An 18962-nucleotide genomic window follows, 5' to 3' on the forward strand; every position below is an offset into this window, starting at 1 on the left:
GTACCAAAAGAGCACAATGAATCGGTAACAGAGCAGCAGGTAACCAGCTACGAGGAGTCGCACTGTCAATGGCAATGGCATCACTAGCACAGCACAGACGGAGCGTGACAGCTAACGATCAATTCATTCGATTAGTTGAGTGTTTTTTACTTACCTCTGGTAAATTAAATTATTACTGGTGCAACCACATCCATATAAATGTGCCCACATGCCTGCTGGATCGTGCTGAGACACTTCACTGACAACACACTACCCGGCTTCTGGCCATCCATGGCCGTGCAACGAGCTGCCGCGCTGCACCTGATGCTTCTTGTGGCGGCGGCGGCGAGTGGGGCCGCCGGGGCCAAGGTTCCGGCGATGTACGTGTTCGGCGACTCCACGGCCGACGTGGGGAACAACGACTACCTGCCGTGGAGCATCGCCAGGGCCGACTTCCCCCACAACGGCGTCGACTTCCCCGGCGGCAAGCCCACCGGCAGGTTCAGCAACGGCCTCATCGGCGTCGACTTCATCGGTGAGCAACACAGTGCCCACTGTAATACCTAACTGCAACGCGCATGCACACATCTTACAGATTAATGCAGCAAAACTGCGTTGAATAGATGTTTTTTTATGTTCTTATTGTTATGATGAAATTTGCAGCCATTGCTATGGGGTTCAGCAGGAGCCCACCGGCTTACCTCTCACTCATGGCCACTGCTGCCAACAGCAGCAGTGAGGTGCCCAGGAAGAACATGACGATGGCAGCTGCTGCAGCAGCCTACACCACCGGAGCTAACTTTGCTTCTGGAGGCTCTGGTCTTCTTGATTCCACTGTATATCTGTTTCACCTCGCATCACTTCTTTCATGCTTTTGAGACTTGATCTTGTCCTTATACAGATACTTTAGGTGACAAGTGCTTAATATCTGATTAGACAAATTCTCAGTTAACTTGTTTTCGCTGTCTAGGAAGCTTTTAGCAAATTCAGTTCTAACAAAACAAAAAAAAAGCTTTTAGCAAATGTAGGCTTAGCCTGCCTTTATGGTACGTACACTTCAAGTATATAAATGTGTGTTTTCATAAAAAAAAGTATATAAATGTGTGACGAGGACTGAAGACACTTTTTGGTAGGTAAACCTTTAATTGTAGCTGTACATCAAGTGATTCGTTACTACCTAAAGATGAAAAGACTGTTCACAAAACTTCAGCCGAAATAACAGCGTCTGTACTCTGTACTCAGCTCATAAATTTGGTGAAGCACATTTATGACATCAAATACATTTTTTACCCCTTTCCAATTTAAATTGCTAGTACATCAGTTAACAGTAGAAGGTATCAATATTAGTATTTGGAACGTAAATATTAAAGCCAAAAATTCTGAATGGCATTTACACCAGGGATCTACAATCAGCATGACGCAGCAGATAGAGTACTTCTCAGACCTCAAAGATCAGATGTCAACCAGAATTGGCGCTGCTAGAGTGTCGGCCTTGCTGTCAAAATCAATCTTCCTCATAAGTGCCGGGGCGAATGATGCCTTTGACTTCTTCTCACAGAACAGATCACCGGACTCCACCACCATTCAACAGTTCTCTGAAGCTATGATCTCCACATATGATAGCCATGTCAAAGTAAGAATACTAATCAATTCTCTTCAACGCAGACAAATCCATATGCTATGGTACCTAGCAAGTGACTCAAAATTTGCACCTCTGAAACAAAACCACATCTGAACTGAACTGCTTCTTCATTTAATCATACTTGAAGGCACAAGTTAGAAATCAACGCACAAGGCTTGAAGTACTGACAAAATAAGTCGATTCTTTATCAACCATAACTGTATATTTGGTGTGCTGCAGACATTGTACAATTCTGGAGCAAGGAAATTCGCGGTGACCAATGTGCCACTAATTGGGTGCTGTCCATACTTGAGAAGTCAGAACCCAACCGGAGAATGCGTTCAGCCATTGAATCAGTTGGCGAAGAGACTGAATGATGGAATCAGGGACCTGTTCAGCAATCTCAGCTTAGAAATGCAGAGCATAAAGTACTCCATTTCCAGCGCCTATGAGCTTCTCTCTAGTCTGATTAAAAACCCACATGCTGCTGGTAAGTTGCAAAAAATGAGCAGGAGTATTCTGGATATGAAACCCACACACCAGACATTGTAATAGCAGTGGTTAGCCGCCTCTTTCTCCTGTATTTCTGCAGCGTTGCTCACTTTTTGCCTGCAGGGTTGGAGGAGGTGAAGAGCGCATGCTGTGGTGGTGGCAGGTTCAATGCTGAGAGAGGGTGCATCCCCAGCTCCAACTGCTGCAGTGACCGCAGCAAGTACCTCTTCTGGGACCTCCTGCACCCTACCCAGGCTACTTACAAGTTTGCGAGCCTTGTCTTCTATGATGGTCCAGCGCAATTTGTCAGTCCCATCAGCATCAAGCAGCTCGTTGAGGCATAATACTCCAACATCAGAACAAGGATTAGGCCAACACTTCTTTGAGCACCTTATGTAGACTATTATTCTACACTCTACAGCATAGCAAAGATGCTGAGCTACCTTGCAATTCATCTGAAAACCTACACAAGGGTGGAAAAAAATTGTCCAAGTTTTCTGAAAAGCGTAAATACAAATGGTTGTTGGCTCGTTGCGTCAGGTAATTTATCTGTGACCTCCTCAAGCACTGGAAAGCTGTCAAGCCATTGAGTCACCCTATCTCGCTTTGCCACGAGACGCCCTTTGTTCCTTGTGGATAGCCGAAGGGGGCTCCCCATTCGGCTCAGAACCTCTTGTGCTAGCTCCCGCACTTTGGGCTCACCTCGGACATCGCTGTGCTTCCCAATGCCACACACCACAGACACCTCCATCGGTAATGTGCGACTCTTTATCACATCCACCCACTGCAGCATCAACACATAGGCTGCAATTGTACTGAACCCGTGCAGATTCAGTTTCACCTCTGTATCAGACCATTTGGTTGCCTTGTCCAGCACCGATGAGGAGGCCAGAAGCTCGTGCACCAGCTCAGCTTCTGATGCTAGGGTAGATGCAGACTTGAGCTTTTTGACCAACACTGCTGTTGACAGTGGGAGTGAAGGGTCCAGCTCTTGAACCACCAAAGCAAGTGTGGGACATGAATTGAGCACAAAGTTGTATGCTTTTGCAGTTGGTGCAATGCGCAATTTTCTCATCTTCTTCAACCATACCAGCATCTTGGAATGATCACGGCACGAGCTGTAGCATGAAAGCACAATGTTCGCTGCGCCGGTGCCCAGGCGGATGCCAGCATCTGACATGGATGCAATAACCCTTTCCATCTCAACTATCGAGCCTGACTTGCCGTAGCATTTTGCAACCAATCCAAACTGGAAAGCTTCGGGCTGATAGCCGAGAGAGACCATTTCCCTAAGTGCTTCCTCTGCCTCACTGGCCAGACCCATCAGGCACAAGGATTTTGTCATGGCCATGTAGGCCTTGCGCCCAGTGTGTGGCATAGACCGTAGCTCAGTGTAGAAATCCACCGCCCGATCTTTCAGCCCGTGCGAGGAGAAAGCAGCCATGAGATCACAGTAGAAGAGGGCAACCTCATCAGTGGACTGAAGGTGCTGCGAGATGGAGTCAGAGATCAGGGACCTTGATTCTCCAGGGCTCCCATTGACTTCAAGCAAGGCAGCAACTGCAGCAGCATGAATAGAACTCCATTTGAACCACCGGGCCTGAGTGACTGCCTCATAGAACTGCAATAACAATAAAAATCACAGTTTATGACGAATCAGGTTATGATTTTACTGCATAACTCATTTTGAAGTAGAGTTCAACAAGGTTAGATCTTTCAAAATGTCCTTGGCATGCACATGCACAAATTATGAAATGACAGTCCATCATGAATGAAAAGGGGAAAAGGCACTACAACTACAACCACTCGAATTCAAAGCTAATAACTAGCCGAAGTTGTATTGGTCGCTCATACTAGATTGCAATGCTACTAACAAGGACAGGCATCAACTTTCTATACACATCTCACCAAATTATACAGGGGAAAAAAATGAAGCAGTTTTCTTGGCACGGTTAACCAGAAAGACGTCAGATTTACCGGGATGGCGAGGGGGTCGGAATCCATGAGGAGCCTGGAGAGCGCGGCGAGAGCGGCGCGCTCCGACTTGGTGCCGACGTAGCTGCGGATGACGCGCTCGGCCGCGCCCGCCGTGACCGTGCGCTCCAGCTCCGACATGAGCCGCCGCTCGCTGCGCCAGCTGGAGCCCCCGCCCGACGCGACACGGCGCAGCGAGGCCGAAGCCGCGGGGGAGAACCTCCGGCGCCGCGCAGCCGCGGCAGACGCCGGCGCCGATAGGAACGCCACCGCTGGCATTGCTGGTTGGACGGTGGTGGCGGCGGAGCAGTCCTCTGTCTTGGAATCGGATGAGAATATGAGATGACGATGCCATATCGTATATCAGCACAGGCCCTACATTACATACAACTTCTGAAATACAGCTCAAGTACAATATACTCCGCTTTTTATTTCAAAAAAATACAATATACTCTGCTTGAATTCAACTTTTTTTTCTTCTGCGTAGTCACTTGAATTCACCTTGAAAAACGTGCGCAAGAATAAACATTGAAATCCTCTGATAGCATATGCATGAAATTTTTAAAAGAGACATTCAACTGAATGGACAAAACGGATACTGAACGGTCTATCAACTGAATGGACCCCCAATTTCATCACTCAGTGTCTTCATCATGCTTTGGCAAGTACGTATGTGAACTTTCGCATACTTTTACAGTCCTATGGGCCCATTAAAATTTCAGGAAAAAAGAATTCTTGAAAAACATGTACAGCTGATTGATGTATACACTGGTGTTGAGAAACCTGTGGTAATCAGTACAAACCACCCTGGAACACCATTAGATTATTTTGTTTCATAATGACTGTGTTCCAAGTACAGGGAAAAAGAAACCAGACAACATAGGATAGCTACAATTCCCACCATTCTCACCTTCCTTATTAATACACAAAGGTTGAGGCCAGTGTCTTCAACAAACTAGAACAAAAAATTAACAGGGGTGAGAAAAGAAAAGGAAGAAAACGAAGTAGATTTGCCAAAAAAGCGCAAAACAGCTACGGTTACATATGTTATGACTGATTGACACTATACTACAGTCTACAAGGCATGTTCCTCCAGCAGGATGTTATGCTGCAATTGCACTATGCATCAAGCACCAACATTCGAGTATTCTGTGCTCTTCAGTGATTTCTCTTCAGTGCTGAAAGAAAGCCTGTCTTCATTTTGTGGCGACCCTCAGTGTCAGTTCCCACCTGTTCCAAAGTGAGGTGAGACTGAGAATCATGGTTGTAAGTTCAGTATAGCATAACATTCGACAGGAAACAATAGCAATGCCAAGTTTAGCAGGGACCAACTTTTTGAGTTACAGAAAATCATGATAACTATATGTAGACATGTGATAAACTGGTGGTGAGAACCAAAAATGCAGAGGGCTGACCTCTTTGGAGAGTCTCTGAAGAATTTCCAGTATCTCGGAGAAGTCAGGCCTTTCAGCTGGATCTCTATGCCAGCATTTCTGAAGCAAATCGACGAGCTTGGGGTGGGTGTCTTTTGGGATTGTCGGCCTAATGCCCTGCAGAGAATGCACATGGGTGAATTGAGTTCTTCATAATGGGTAAGTGAAGAATATGATCAACGAAGTCAAAATTTACCCAAACTACTATGAACTGTAAAAAAAATCTATAGAAAAACTTGTAAGCTTTGGAACAAAAGTATAGCAGTTTCACCTGTGTTTTTAAAAAAAAAAAGAAAAGAAAAAATAACCTGGTCCTGGATAAGCTGGTTCAACTTGTGTGCACAGTGAACTTGTTCATATAACATTGTATAATTAATAAACAAATGCACAGCAAAGAAAGACAATCCGGTATTTAAATGACTCTTCCTTGATTGAGCACAGGTGGCATTCACTTGTAAAAGACTCTTCCTAAAAAGAATTGCACCCCTCCCTCTTCCCAAGTCTCTGCACATGCCCTTACCTAAAATAAGAACTAAAGAAATACACCTTCTACATGCAGCTGTCTATGGGTTCCATCAAGGTAAACCCTTTGTGGGCAGTCTAGTACTAATGTAACTGTGGAAACCAAGCAGAGATGTTTCAATGCTCTTACCTTCTGAACAACACCTATTGCTGCTTGCAGTGGTGTTAGGTACTCATAAGGGATCTGAGAAATTGAACAGTTATCATCAAACTTCACAGATAACTATATGCTAACTAAAAGTAAGAGAAATTGAGAGACTAATCATGTCAATACCTTGCCAGTTAGCAGCTCCCACAGAACAATTGCAAAGCTAAAAACATCTGCTTTGTGATCGTAAGGCTTATGTTCAATGATCTGAAGTTCAATAGCATCTGTATGTTAGTCATTATAGGCTTTACTTTCTTATATGAAATATGCATGTGGATGATGTGCACCTCAGGTGCCATCCAACGGTAAGTTCCAGTCTCTGCAGTCATCACTCCAGATTGATCTTTCACACGAGCAACACCAAAATCTGCAACCTTGACAACCTGCAAAATATATGCCTTTTAAGTTTTGAGATCTAGTGCAAAGATCAATTTTCAAGTTTTCAATTACGAATTTGTGAAAAAAAAACTGGCCTTGTTTTCATCCATGAGAAGATTTGCAGTCTTGAGGTCACGGTGAATTATGTTATTTTGATGCAGATAGTTCATTCCTTTAGCGATGTCCATTGCCACCTTCACTATTTCTGGAAGCTTGAAAGTGCTGTTCTTTTTATGGAGGTAATCATAGACACTCCCTCCTGACATGAAATCTAAAAAAAGGATATGCGAGAAAAAAGGTGTAAGGGAATCAAACAAGAAACTTTTGCCATGTCTACTACAGAGATGGATTTAATTGTAGTATACCTGTTACAATATATAAGTTTGGTTGTCTTGTACAGGCACCGATAAACTGCACAACATTCCTGTGACGAACCTTTCTGCAAGCATGTATAAACCAAGAAACAACTACGTAATTACGAGCCTAAATATGATTTGAGATCTTCAATACTGAATTCATAACAAATTGAGATGGAACTGTTTCAGTAAAGCTAATGTCAATAAACAACAAATTCATAACAAATTGAGATGGAACCGTTTCAGTAAAGCTAACGTCAATAAACAACAAATTGAGATGGAACCATTTCAGTAAAGCTACTGTCAATAAATAATTTCAAACTAACCTCATAATGTACACTTCCTGTGCAAAATCTCGGTACATATCTGCACTGATGCGCTCAGGCCTCACTACTTTGATGGCAACATCCTGACTGCAGTATGATCCACGGTACCTATGGAAGCCAAGTATCAAATAAAGCTCTGAATTTTCTATTATTTCCTCTTTATTGTGACTAATAAAAGTAAACTTTACTTCAAAAAAGGAAACTTAAGCTTACAGGTCGCCATTTGATCCGGAAGCAACTTTGTTTGCAAACTTGAGCAGTTTTAGATCAATTTCCCAAACATCTGCACCATCTGTTGGTATTTCCACACTAGTAGATGGCACACTTGCTCCACCTTCCCAACCTTCTGATGATGGTGATGACGTGCTAGATACAGGGCAAGCCTGTGCCTGTACACAAATGCTAACTTACCTTAGTTAAATGCTTGCAACACTTGCTTGTAATTTCAGAACATCAGAGTAAATGTTTTAAGAAGCACTGGTGTGCATATGTAACATTTAAAGTATTATTATTTTGGTGTCATCGATCTTTGAATATGTAGGAGAAAATAATGGCTTGTATTCCTCCAAACCCTAGAAGGGTGGGATATATAGTTCCTATACATGGGCCTCTAGACATGGGCTCACATATACACCAACAGAATAAAGCAAGATTTTTAATTTTCTTTCTTTAAGGGAAATTAAAAATATTATTTAAATTATTAGATTCCAATGTGTGATCTGCTTTGATAAACTAAGAATGGGAGGGAAAGGAGTACGGAGTACCTCAACTTTGTGAAATTTCTGAAGTAACTTTCCTTGTAGCTGCTCGGTACTCTGGAAATTGCAGGAAAAGAAATTATCATTAACAACATAAGCATTGCTGAACTAATAGAGTATTTAAAAAGCAAATAATCAATTGCAACGATGTCATGAAGCAAAGAGCAGCTCTGTACCCCAAGATGCCACCCAGTGACAACAAATACATCCAACGAGTAGCCATCAATTGTTGAAAATGCATGTGCTTCTTGGATGTCAAGACCAAGCTCAGCAAGTGAAGAGGTCAGCTGCAAATAAGTGTATAGATGACATAGGGTAAGCCAGCAAGCAGTCGCTGAACAATGGTCTCTTTATAGAAGTGACTTAATGTGACTTCAAATGATTTACTGTGTATTGTTAATTTCTTTATACTATTATCAATATTTAATAAAATATATAGTTTCATTCATTATGTTTGTTAACTACATGTTAGCTTCTAGATTTACTGAACTTCGCTATCCCTATTAACTGTAAGCATTGGCTGATTGTGAGTAGCTTTGTCTGAGAATTTCACATTATTCCAAGGATGAAAAAGATTGCCTACATGACTAAGCAGCTTTGGCTTATCAACCGTGGCAAAAGTTATCTCATGCATAGGCCTGCAAGATTCAGAACAAAGAGAATTATCAATTAGCAGAGAATTACCTTCTCAAACTGTTTGCATATCAAGTTATCAACAAGCTCTTTATGTCCCTAAATAATATTGGCTTTCCTTTTAGGTTATGTACTCGGGACAAATGCAGGCCTCCTAGCATGACCACAGATCACTTACCAATTCCAAACTACACAATCAAAACAGAACTAAACACAGATGCTAACTCAGGACTCAGGTGGGTAAAGAGTACAGACCTTGTTGGGGATATTTCCACCCCCAAGGCCCCAACCAAGTCTCGTATACAGTTTAAATTGTACATATCCTACCTAACAACTAAAATCATTGTTTTTAAAGAAACATTTTTTAGGGGGTTTATAAAGAAACATTCCAGTCATATTGGAGCCGATATACAGATTGGCATTATTGAATAATACTGTCTACTGATGGATAAGTCTTTGTGCTGGATGGATAAGGCATAGAGTCCTTGCAAGGACCAGGGCATATATTCCTTTAGCATATTTCAGTTTGCTAGGACAGCATCTTGCTAGGACAGTCAGTTTGCTAGGACAGCATCTAGCTTTAGTTCTTTTGACTAGCATCTTAGCATCTTTTGCTGCAGCAAGCTTTGGCTGCCTGCCTTGGCTGCCTATAAGTATGTATCCCCAGCCCCTTGGGTTGGCATGGCTTTGAGTTTGTGAATATGAGAAAACCAGAAAATTGCCCCAAGTTCATTGTCATCCTCTCAGCTCAATGAGAGTTAGAATTGAGCTTCTAACATCTGGTATCAGAGCCGTACTTTCCTGTAGGTTGGATATCTCTTGCTCCTCCCCTTCCCAAGCCTCTGTAGCAGCCCAACCACCACCACCAGCAGCTAGCGCAGCAGCAGCAGCTGCACCAGCAGCAGCAGCAGCTCCAGCAACTGCAGCAGCAGCTGCTGTTGCACCAGCCGCTTCTTCCCCGTTCCCTTCCCCCTCTCCACGCAACAGCCCCTTGGAGGCGCGCCATGTCCGACGCACCGTCTCAGCGCTCGGTCGCCTCGAGCGCACGGCGCCAGCGAGACGCCGAGCTCGCCGCGGCAGAGGAGCGCAGGCGAGCGACGGCTCAAGCCGCTGCAGCAGCGGCGAGGGCGGCCAGGCTAGCTGCAGCGGAGCTGGCAGCGGCCAGGGCGGAGGTGGAAGCAGAGGAGGCAGAGGATGCGGCGCGTGCGGCGGAGGTCGAGGTTGAGACCTTGCGCGGCAGCCTCAGCGGCTCCATCGCCGGCGACGCCACCGCCGACGAGGACCTTGAGGAGTTGGAGAGGGAGAGAGCGCGGGAGCGGACCACGCGGTGGGCATCAGCCCACCCCGGCGGCGATGGCCTGGACGGCGGCGCGCCCGGCGGCGGTCCAGGGGCCCGCGCGCCCGGCGGTGGCCTGGACGGCGACGCGCCCGGCGACGGTCCAGGGGCCCGTGCGCCCGGCGGCTGCCTGGACGGCGGCGCGCCTGGCGGTGCGCCCGGCGACGGTCCAATGGGCCGCGCACCCGGCGGAGGAGGCCGCGCCCCTGGCGGCGGCGCGCAGGGCGGAGGCGGCGCCCCTGGCGGCGGCGGCCGCGCCCCTGGCGGCGGCGCGCAGGGCGGTGGCGGCGCTCCTGGTTGGGGTGCGCGCGGCGGCGCCCCCGGCCTCCAGGCGGTGGTCAGGGACGTCGGTCCCGGCGGTGGGTGGCCCACCCTCACCAAGACCAACTACGTCGAGTGGGCCGCAGTCATGGAGGTGAAGCTCCAGGTGCGGCACATGTGGGAGGCAGTCCGGTACGGCGACGTCGGCTACGATGAGGATCGACGGGCGCTAGATGCTCTCATCGCAGCAGCCCCGTCCGAGATGCAGTTCACGCTTTCCAATAAGCGAACTGCCAAGGAGGCCTGGGACTCCATCGCTGCGGCACGTATCGGCAGCGACCGCGCCCGCAAGACCACTCTCCAGGCACTTCGCAAGGAGTGGGAGAACCTGGCCTTCAAGCCAGGTGAGGATGTTGATGACTTCGCCCTCCGTCTCAACACTCTGCTGCAGAAGGTGGTGCAGTTCGGCGACGACACCTACGACGAGGAGAGAGCCGTCGAGAAGCTCTTCCGCTGCGTCCCCGAGAGGTACAGACAGACCGCTCGCTCGATCGAGTCTCTGCTGGACCTCTCCACCATGACGATCGAGGAGGCAATAGGTCGCCTCAAGGTCGTCGACAGCGACGAGCCACAGCCTCCCTCGGGAGGCATCTCCATCGGTGGGAAGCTCCACCTCACTCAGGAGCAGTGGGAGGCTCGGCGCGGTGACAGGAGGAGGGGGGAGCCCTCTTCCTCGACAGGTGGCCGCAAGCGCGGCAAGCCGCGAAAGGGGCGCGGAGGTGCCCAAGCCGGGGCACGAGGGCGCGCCGAGGGTGGCGCCCGCGGAGATGCTCAGGGCGGCGCCGCTGACAGGCCCAATGCGGCACGAGACGACGCCTGCCACAACTGTGGCAGGCCCGGCCACTGGGCCAGGGACTGCCCGCAGCGGAGGCGTGGGGGCCAAGCCCACGTCGCGGAGGCCCAGTCGGATGATGAGCCGGCTCTGTTCCTACTCCACGGGGACATGGAGCCGCACCCGACGCCACCGCCTGTCACCGCTCTACTCCACCTTGACGAGCCGCGTGCCCGAGTTCTCCTCGGCAACGGCTCCGACGACGACAGGGTCGATGGCTGGTACCTCGACTCCGGCGCCACGCACCACATGACCGGGCGGCGGGAGTTCTTCTCCGACCTGGACGTCGACGTAGGTGGCTCCGTCAGGTTCGGGGACTCCTCCGCCGTGGAGATCAAGGGCGTGGGCTCCGTGATCTTCACCGCCAAGTCCGGAGAGCACCGGATGCTCACCGGAGTCTACTACATCCCGGCGCTGCGGAACTCCATCATCAGCCTTGGGCAGCTCGATGAGAGCGGCTCCCGTGTGGTGATCGACAGCGGGGTCCTCCGCATCTGGGACCACCGTCGCCAGCTTCTCGCCAGGGTGGTTCGAGGGAAGAACCGCCTCTACATCCTCCATGTCGGGGTGGCCCAGCCTCTTTGTCTTGCAGCTCGCAGGGACGACGAGGCATGGCAGTGGCACGAGCGCTTTGGGCACCTCCACTTTGAGGCCCTGAAGCGGCTCGGCGCCAAGGAGATGGTGCGAGGCCTCCCGTGCCTCGACCACGTGGAGCAGCTCTGCGACGTCTGCGTGCTGACGAAGCAGAGGCGGCACTCCTTCCCCCAGCAGGCGAGCTTTCGAGCCAAGGAGCGGCTCGAGCTCATACACGGGGACTTGTGTGGCCCGGTGACACCGGTCACACCAGGAGGACGGCGCTACTTCCTGCTGCTCGTCGACGACCTCTCCCGCTTCATGTGGGTGATGATCCTCGGCAGCAAGGGAGAGGCTGCGGACGCCATCAGGCGTGCTCAGGCTGCTGCGGAGGCGGAGAGCGGCCGCAAGTTGCGCGTGCTGCGCACCGACAACGGCGGCGAGTTCACGGCGGCCGAGTTCGCAGCGTACTGCGTGGATGAGGGCATCCAGCGCCACTACTCCGCGCCGTACAGCCCGCAGCAGAACGGCGTCGTCGAGCGGCGCAACCAGACGGTTGTGGGGATGGCCCGGGCCCTCCTCAAGCAGAGGGGGATGCCGGCTGTCTTCTGGGGAGAGGCGGTGGTGACGGCCGTCTACATCCTCAACCGCTCGCCCACCAAGGCACTCGACGGCATGACGCCGTATGAGGCTTGGCATGGGCGCAAGCCGGCGTTCTCCCACCTGCGGGTCTTCGGCTGCCTCGCGTTCGCCAAGGAGCTTGGCCACATCGGCAAGCTCGACGACAGGAGCACTCCGGGAGTGTTCATCGGCTACGCGGCGGGTTCGAAGGCCTACCGCATTCTCGACCCGGAGACACAGCGTGTGCGCACGGCGCGCGACGTTGTGTTCGACGAAGGGCGAGGATGGGCGTGGGACAAGGCGGTGGACGACGGCTCGGCTCCGACATACGACGACTTCACCGTCGAGTACGTCCACTTCGAGGGAGCTGGGGGAGTAGGCAGCTCTTCTTCGCCGAGCGTGCCTACCCCGGTCCCCGAGCCTCCACCGACTCCGGCGCCCGCCACACCGGTGGCACCACGCCCTTCCGCTACGACTCCGGCTGCGCCGAGTTCCTCGGCTGCACCACCACAGCCGGCGACGCCGCACACTCCAGTACCGATAGCTACTCCTCCGGGCCCGTCTACTTCGACACCTGCTCGTGCTGAGCACAGTCCGGTGGAGTTCGCTACTCCGCTCTCTCACGACGAGGAGCGCGTCGACGCGTACCATGACGGCGAGCCGTTGCGGTACCGTACGATGGAGGACCTTCTCGGTGACCAGCCGGTGCCGGGACTGGTGCCTCACGACCTGGAGGCGCAGTTGCACCTCGCGTGCGACGATGGCGAACCTCGGTCTTTCGCAGAGGCCGAGGGACACGCGGCCTGGCGTGCCGCGATGCAGTCGGAGATTGACGCGGTTGAGAAGAACCGCACTTGGGAGTTTGCTGATCTCCCTCGCGGTCACCGCGCGATCACCCTTAAGTGGGTGTTCAAGCTGAAGAGGGATGAGGCCGGCACCGTCGTCAAGCACAAGGCTCGCCTGGTGGCACGAGGTTTCGTGCAGCGGGAGGGAGTCGACTTCGACGATGCCTTCGCCCCCGTGGCACGGATGGAGTCCGTGCGACTCCTCCTTGCGCTAGCTGCCCAGGAGGGCTGGCGTGTCCATCACATGGACGTCAAGTCGGCGTTTCTCAACGGCGACTTGAAGGAGGAGGTCTACGTGCACCAGCCGCCGGGGTTTGCGATCCCCGGCAAGGAGGGTAAGGTGCTACGTCTGCGCAAGGCCCTCTATGGCTTGCGGCAGGCCCCGAGGGCGTGGAACGCCAAGCTGGACTCCACGCTCAAGGGGATGGGCTTCGAGCAAAGCCCGCACGAGGCGGCCATCTACCGGCGGGGCAAAGGAGGCAATGCCCTGCTGGTGGGTGTCTACGTCGACGACTTGGTGATCACCGGCACCAAGGATGGATGCGGAGGTGGCAGTGTTCAAGGAGGAGATGAAGGCCACCTTCCAGATGAGCGACTTGGGGCCTCTCTCCTTCTACCTGGGGATCGAGGTGCACCAGGACGACTCCGGGATCACACTTCGACAGACCGCCTACGCCAAGCGCGTCGTCGAGCTCGCTGGGCTCACCGACTGCAACCCAGCCCTCACTCCGATGGAGGAGAGGCTGAAGCTGAGCCGTGACAGCACGGCGGAGGAGGTGGACGCTACTCAGTACCGGCGTCTTGTGGGGAGCCTCCGCTACCTCGCCCACACACGGCCGGACTTGGCGTTCTCCGTCGGCTACGTCAGTCGGTTCATGCAGCGACCGACGACGGAGCACCAGCAGGCCGTGAAGAGGATCATCCGCTATGTTGCGGGGACTCTCGACCACGGTCTCCACTACCCGAGGTGCCCTGGGGCGGCACACTTCGTCGGGTACAGCGACAGCGACCACGCCGGCGACATCGACACCAGCAAGAGTACGAGCGGGATCCTCTTCTTCCTTGGCGAGTGCCTCGTTAGCTGGCAGTCGGTCAAGCAGCAGGTGGTGGCCTTGTCCAGCTGCGAGGCCGAGTACATAGCGGCCTCCACTGCGTCGACTCAGGCGCTCTGGCTCGCTCGACTGCTGGGTGATCTACTCGGCAGAGACATTGGAGCAGTGGAGCTCAGGGTGGACAGCAAGTCCGCCCTGGCCTTGGCGAAGAACCCCGTTTTCCATGAACGGAGCAAGCACATCCGGGTGAGGTACCACTTCATCCGAGGCTGCTTGGAGGACGGGAGCATCAAGGCAAGCTACATCAACACCAAGGACCAGCTTGCAGACCTGCTCACCAAGCCCCTTGGGAGGATCAAGTTCCTTGAGCTCTGCTCCAGGACCGGGATGGTCCAATCCTCCCACAAGACGACGCACAAGACTTAGGGGGAGAATGATGGATAAGTCTTTGTGCTGGATGGATAAGGCATAGAGTCCTTGCAAGGACCAGGGCATATATTCCTTTAGCATATTTCAGTTTGCTAGGACAGCATCTTGCTAGGACAGTCAGTTTGCTAGGACAGCATCTAGCTTTAGTTCTGTTGACTAGCATCTTAGCATCTTTTGCTGCAGCAAGCTTTGGCTGCCTGCCTTGGCTGCCTATAAGTATGTATCCCCAGCCCCTTGGGTTGGCATGGCTTTGAGTTTGTGAATATGAGAAAACCAGAAAATTGCCCCAAGTTCATTGTCATCCTCTCAGCTCAATGAGAGTTAGAATTGAGCTTCTAACATCTACTGCTATCATCTGTTAAAGCATAGACCAGCACTACATTCTTCTGAAGGCAAGTACTAACACGATATAGCCATATTTGTCATTTTCAAAATTGTAACACCAAAATCCCACAAACATCAATTGAGATCCAAAAAGGTGAATCGCTTTGTTGTTAACCTGCCAATAAATCAAAAATGCTACTTCTTTTCCCAAGGAGTGGAAATGCTAAACTGAAAGAATAAATTGTAAAGCAAGCACCACGACGTTATATATATATATATATATATATACTGAAACGGAAGTTATTTACCTGGAAATGAGATGTACACTGTGATCTGTATCATTGGCGCTTCTTACATCACCCTCACTTGTTTCAAGCCCAAGCACCTCTAGATTGGAGGAAGAACCAAATGCAGGAGGTGGGTGGATCCTGAAGAATTGTACACAATCACAACATTAACATACGAAAAAACACGAAGAACTAAATCAATATATAGAAAGCTACTGGTACACCCAGATAAATTTTATCTACAAATATATAGATCATACGTACAACTGGTTCGGCAAGTGATTAGAAGTAACCATCTCCATGTCAGGATCGAGAGAATCACCCATATCACCATCAATAATCCTAGAAACCTGATGAGCAAGCATGAAATCAATCAATTTGCTTGATTCAGAAATCATACATATATATCAGCTTAATCCAAGAAATTCCTTTAACAAAAAAACAAATGATGCAAGCTCTTGTAATCTCCAACTTTGGCACCATCGTTCAAAAACTTTGGCACCATTGGCACCATCGAACAGGACAACAGGTCTGAGATTGTACATAATGCTGAAGTGAGAACAAGAACAAGAAAAAGGTGCATCTCCTACAATAAGCTCTACTCGTTGGTATGACAGATCATGTCAAAGGAGTGCGTAAACTCCAGGAACAAATAACAGCATCCTAAAAATGGCATCTTTGCTTGCGAGCTCTATTCTTCGGTATCTATGTATGATGGAACAAGTTACTCGGTATGGACAGAACTCGGAAGACGATGCATAGATTCCTGAACGAGATCGAGGAGCAAATAATGAAGAACGACGCGTGTGGGACATGCAACTATGCAAGCCTGCATGTGATGACAGTGTATGCGAATACGATGAGTGAGTAGTGGATTTCTGACCTGCACGACGCGCACCGACAGGGCGGGCCGCCGCTCCGGGTCGCGCGCCTCCTCCAGCAGCCGCTGGTGCGTGACCACGTCGTCCGCCCTCTCCGCGTTCACATCCAGCGCGTACCTGCGCAAGGGAACCCGCGGCGTCAGGCGAGGCAACAGCACGGCGCAACGGCCAGCGGGCTGCAGATCACAGCGGGAAATAAATCCCAGTGGCGAGGCCGAGGAATCGAGCAGCTCACCGTGCGGGGAGGCGGTGGAAGTGGGCCCAGAGCGCGTCCTCGAAGGCCGGCGAGATCTCGGCGGCGGAGCGCAGGCGGGCGAGCACCTCGTTGTACACCTCGAGGCGGCGGCCGCGCTTGTCCGTCCACCGACCCCCTGCGCCGGCCTCGGACTGCCGCGCCGGCGCCGGCGCCGGGGGATCCTCCACGGCCATGGATCTGATTAATCAACGGCGAACGGCGGCGGCGATCGAGTCAATCGAGAAAGGCGGCTTGCGCAGGCACGAGACGGCCGTGCTGCTACTGCCCTTGCATGGAAGGTGGTGGCGCGCACGTGAAGAGACGGCGACAAAGGCGAGAGCTTTATAGCGATGGAGAGGCAGCGAGTAGTGAGTCGGAGACGGACGCCGTGGCGGATCCGGAGAAGAAGTAGCCATAGTGGCGGAGAGCTTGGATTAAGGGGCGAAATTAAATTTACCAAGGTCGATCCAAGGTTAATAAAGAGGAAGTAAAGAAATCGGAGTAGATTTGGCCATTTGGGGGGAGAAATTGGGCAAAATTTGGAGGAAACATTTTTTGGAGAGATAAGGTTGTCTGAGGTGGATGTCGATCTGGATTTGGATGCCCATGATAAATATATTAAAGAATCGTGGAGTCAAATGTGATGTGGAGAATGGAAGCTGATTACAGGGACGACAAGCTAGCTAGAAAGCCATTTTTTTTCTCCTGCTTCTTGTTCTTGTTCAACAACACTCAAGCACCACACACAAAACATGTATATTTGCTAGGTCTACAAGGCCCCTGCAACCTGCAGATAAGCATGACCTTTGTGTTTGGTGGTAATAATGCGTTGGTTAAGACACATAAATCAGGGGGTAGCCTTTGGTAATTGAAGTGCTAAACCAATAAATTATGTTAAATTTATTGTTCATCTAACGGAAATTTTGCATGACAAGAGGGAGCCATAGTCCAATTTAATCTACACCTAGCTCCGCCAGTGTCCATCTCTCAGATTAGCATTAGCTGCAGGTACATCCCTCCTGGACACCCAACGAGCTGATCCCCCAACTTGGAGTAGTATGGATTTTTAGCGTCGTCATAACAGGGCATGATTGTTTAAATAAATCAAAAGGATATTGTAAAGTATTAGCTAGGGCAACAGTTGTTTATAGATCTCCATATCTGTTTTTTGGAACTTGAGCACCTGCATGGATGAGTGTCTACCAGCTAACACTAGCTCGGTACTTCAGTAATTAAGTTCATGAAACCCAGACTCAAGATACTACATCACCAAAAGAAATGGCATGGACCTTCTTTAATTTTATCGGGTAAAATCAAAACTTGTGTTTCCCGTAATAATAAGTTGTTTTTGGTGTCAAAATTGGCGTTTAAAATCACTAGTTTTATTTTCTCCTATTTGGTCATGTAAGGGGTTAGGTATGCACCGACGCTGACCGGTCTCAACGCAGACGAAACTACGCGAATAGTCTCGGGACGTGCCATACTAAGCCACTCACACCACTGTTGACACCGTTTTTTGGCACGTGTCAAGAGATTGGTGAAAGTAAGGAATACCAGGTTGAAAATGATGATGGTGCGCAGAAGAAAGGGACCGGACACGGTTTGGTGCCGATCAGGCGTCTCAGCATTTTTTGGGCAAGTTTTGATACGAGACGGTTTCGGTTTGGAAGGCGGTGTGTTTTGTTTATTAAAGTAGATTTCTTAAGATAGAATTGTGTTTTGCCGTAATTGGCTAGGATTGTGTTAATATGGGGTATAAATATGAACCCGACTATTGTAAAGATTGATACACATCCAAACAAACAAACTTTACTCTACTTGCAATTTACTTTCTCGTCGGCGACTTCGCCATCTTTTTTTCTTTTCGCGAGTTCTTTCAAGCTGATCAAGAACGCCTCACATTCGAGCGACTTGATTTGTTGGTAAGTCTTCGTTTACCGAGTAAATCTGAGCTTTAGCTTCCGGGCGCATCGTTGTGGTTTCGTTTAGATCTATTCAAAATTTATCGAATTTATCTAAGCTTTGATCTCGGGTGCATCGCTGTTTTCTCGTTTAGATTCATTCACAAACTACCCGGCTTAGTGATCTATTTAATCGGCTGTAAGCTACTTGTTTATCATGATAAATCCTGTAAAACCGATTAGATTGAATCATAAGCTTAGCTTTGTCCATATCCATACATTCGTGGGTTTGTACATTGTTACCCGGCACGTGTCGGCTTTAGATCTAGCCGTCTAGTTGCTTATCGGCATCGGCAACTCATTGCCGATCTCTTGCAGATCGTTTCTATTACACGCTCATCATACCCGATCTTTTGTCGTCTTCTGTATCGGCAGGGCCTTGCCGATACCCCGCGTAAGAGTGATTCAGAAATCCAACCGATACACTCTTGAATTTGACTGTTTGCTGTTTCATTGTCAATTTACAGGTCAAATTGACTGGCACGTCTTGATTCAAATCTAGTGCAGTCCGAACTTGGCGTACGGAGCTCCTGGACTTGGTGTGTGATCATCTCGCGTCAACAACCACACGCACGCCTCAGCATCTGGTGGGAAATCACACGACGATTGGTGCCTCCGCACATGGAGCTCTCACCAACCGAGCTA

The 18962-nt window shown here is 50.1% G+C and overlaps 3 protein-coding genes across 3 annotated transcripts; 1 reads left to right on the forward strand and 2 right to left on the reverse strand.

The window, feature by feature from the left end:
* Window positions 1-244: 244 nt before the first annotated feature.
* LOC120654453 (GDSL esterase/lipase At5g55050-like) lies at window positions 245-2636 on the forward strand. Its single transcript, XM_039931989.1, has 5 exons — window positions 245-514; window positions 643-815; window positions 1379-1612; window positions 1841-2090; window positions 2216-2636. The coding sequence occupies exons 1-5, from the start codon at window positions 271-273 to the stop codon at window positions 2434-2436; spliced, it is 1122 nt and encodes a 373-aa protein (XP_039787923.1). The 5' UTR covers window positions 245-270; the 3' UTR covers window positions 2437-2636.
* LOC120654454 (pentatricopeptide repeat-containing protein At2g17033-like) lies at window positions 1244-4429 on the reverse strand (the record flags this gene model as incomplete). The annotated part of the gene is made up of 2 exons (XM_039931990.1): window positions 1244-3713; window positions 4070-4429. Coding segments are annotated over 2 exons (1518 nt in total), but the record flags the coding sequence as incomplete, so codon positions are not given.
* A 426-nt stretch (window positions 4430-4855) lies between these two features.
* On the reverse strand, window positions 4856-16860 carry LOC120654455 (serine/threonine-protein kinase STY46-like). The gene is made up of 16 exons (XM_039931991.1): window positions 16357-16860; window positions 16124-16238; window positions 15505-15590; window positions 15262-15381; window positions 8571-8625; window positions 8164-8274; window positions 7994-8044; window positions 7443-7618; window positions 7230-7337; window positions 6913-6986; window positions 6643-6818; window positions 6457-6552; window positions 6296-6376; window positions 6152-6205; window positions 5482-5616; window positions 4856-5296 (listed from the first exon to the last, which is right to left on the reverse strand). The coding sequence occupies exons 1-16, from the start codon at window positions 16548-16550 to the stop codon at window positions 5225-5227; spliced, it is 1704 nt and encodes a 567-aa protein (XP_039787925.1). The 5' UTR covers window positions 16551-16860; the 3' UTR covers window positions 4856-5224.
* Window positions 16861-18962: the final 2102 nt, after the last annotated feature.

This window comes from Panicum virgatum, chromosome 1N (genome assembly GCF_016808335.1).
Source record: "Panicum virgatum strain AP13 chromosome 1N, P.virgatum_v5, whole genome shotgun sequence".
Classification (NCBI taxonomy): Eukaryota; Viridiplantae; Streptophyta; class Magnoliopsida; order Poales; family Poaceae; genus Panicum; species Panicum virgatum.

Coding starts and splice junctions, on each gene's coding strand:
- LOC120654453 (XM_039931989.1), top strand. CDS start 271: ATGGCCGTGCAACGAGCTGCCGCGCTGCACCTGATGCTTCTTGTGGCG. Junction 1,613..1,840: donor CATATGATAGCCATGTCAAA/GTAAGAATACTA, acceptor GGTGTGCTGCAG/ACATTGTACAATTCTGGAGC. Junction 2,091..2,215: donor TAAAAACCCACATGCTGCTG/GTAAGTTGCAAA, acceptor TTTTGCCTGCAG/GGTTGGAGGAGGTGAAGAGC.
- LOC120654455 (XM_039931991.1), bottom strand. CDS start 16,550: ATGGCCGTGGAGGATCCCCCGGCGCCGGCGCCGGCGCGGCAGTCCGAG. Junction 7,619..7,993: donor AGAAATTTCACAAAGTTGAG/GTACTCCGTACT, acceptor ATTTGTGTACAG/GCACAGGCTTGCCCTGTATC. Junction 6,206..6,295: donor GGGAGCTGCTAACTGGCAAG/GTATTGACATGA, acceptor TCAATTTCTCAG/ATCCCTTATGAGTACCTAAC.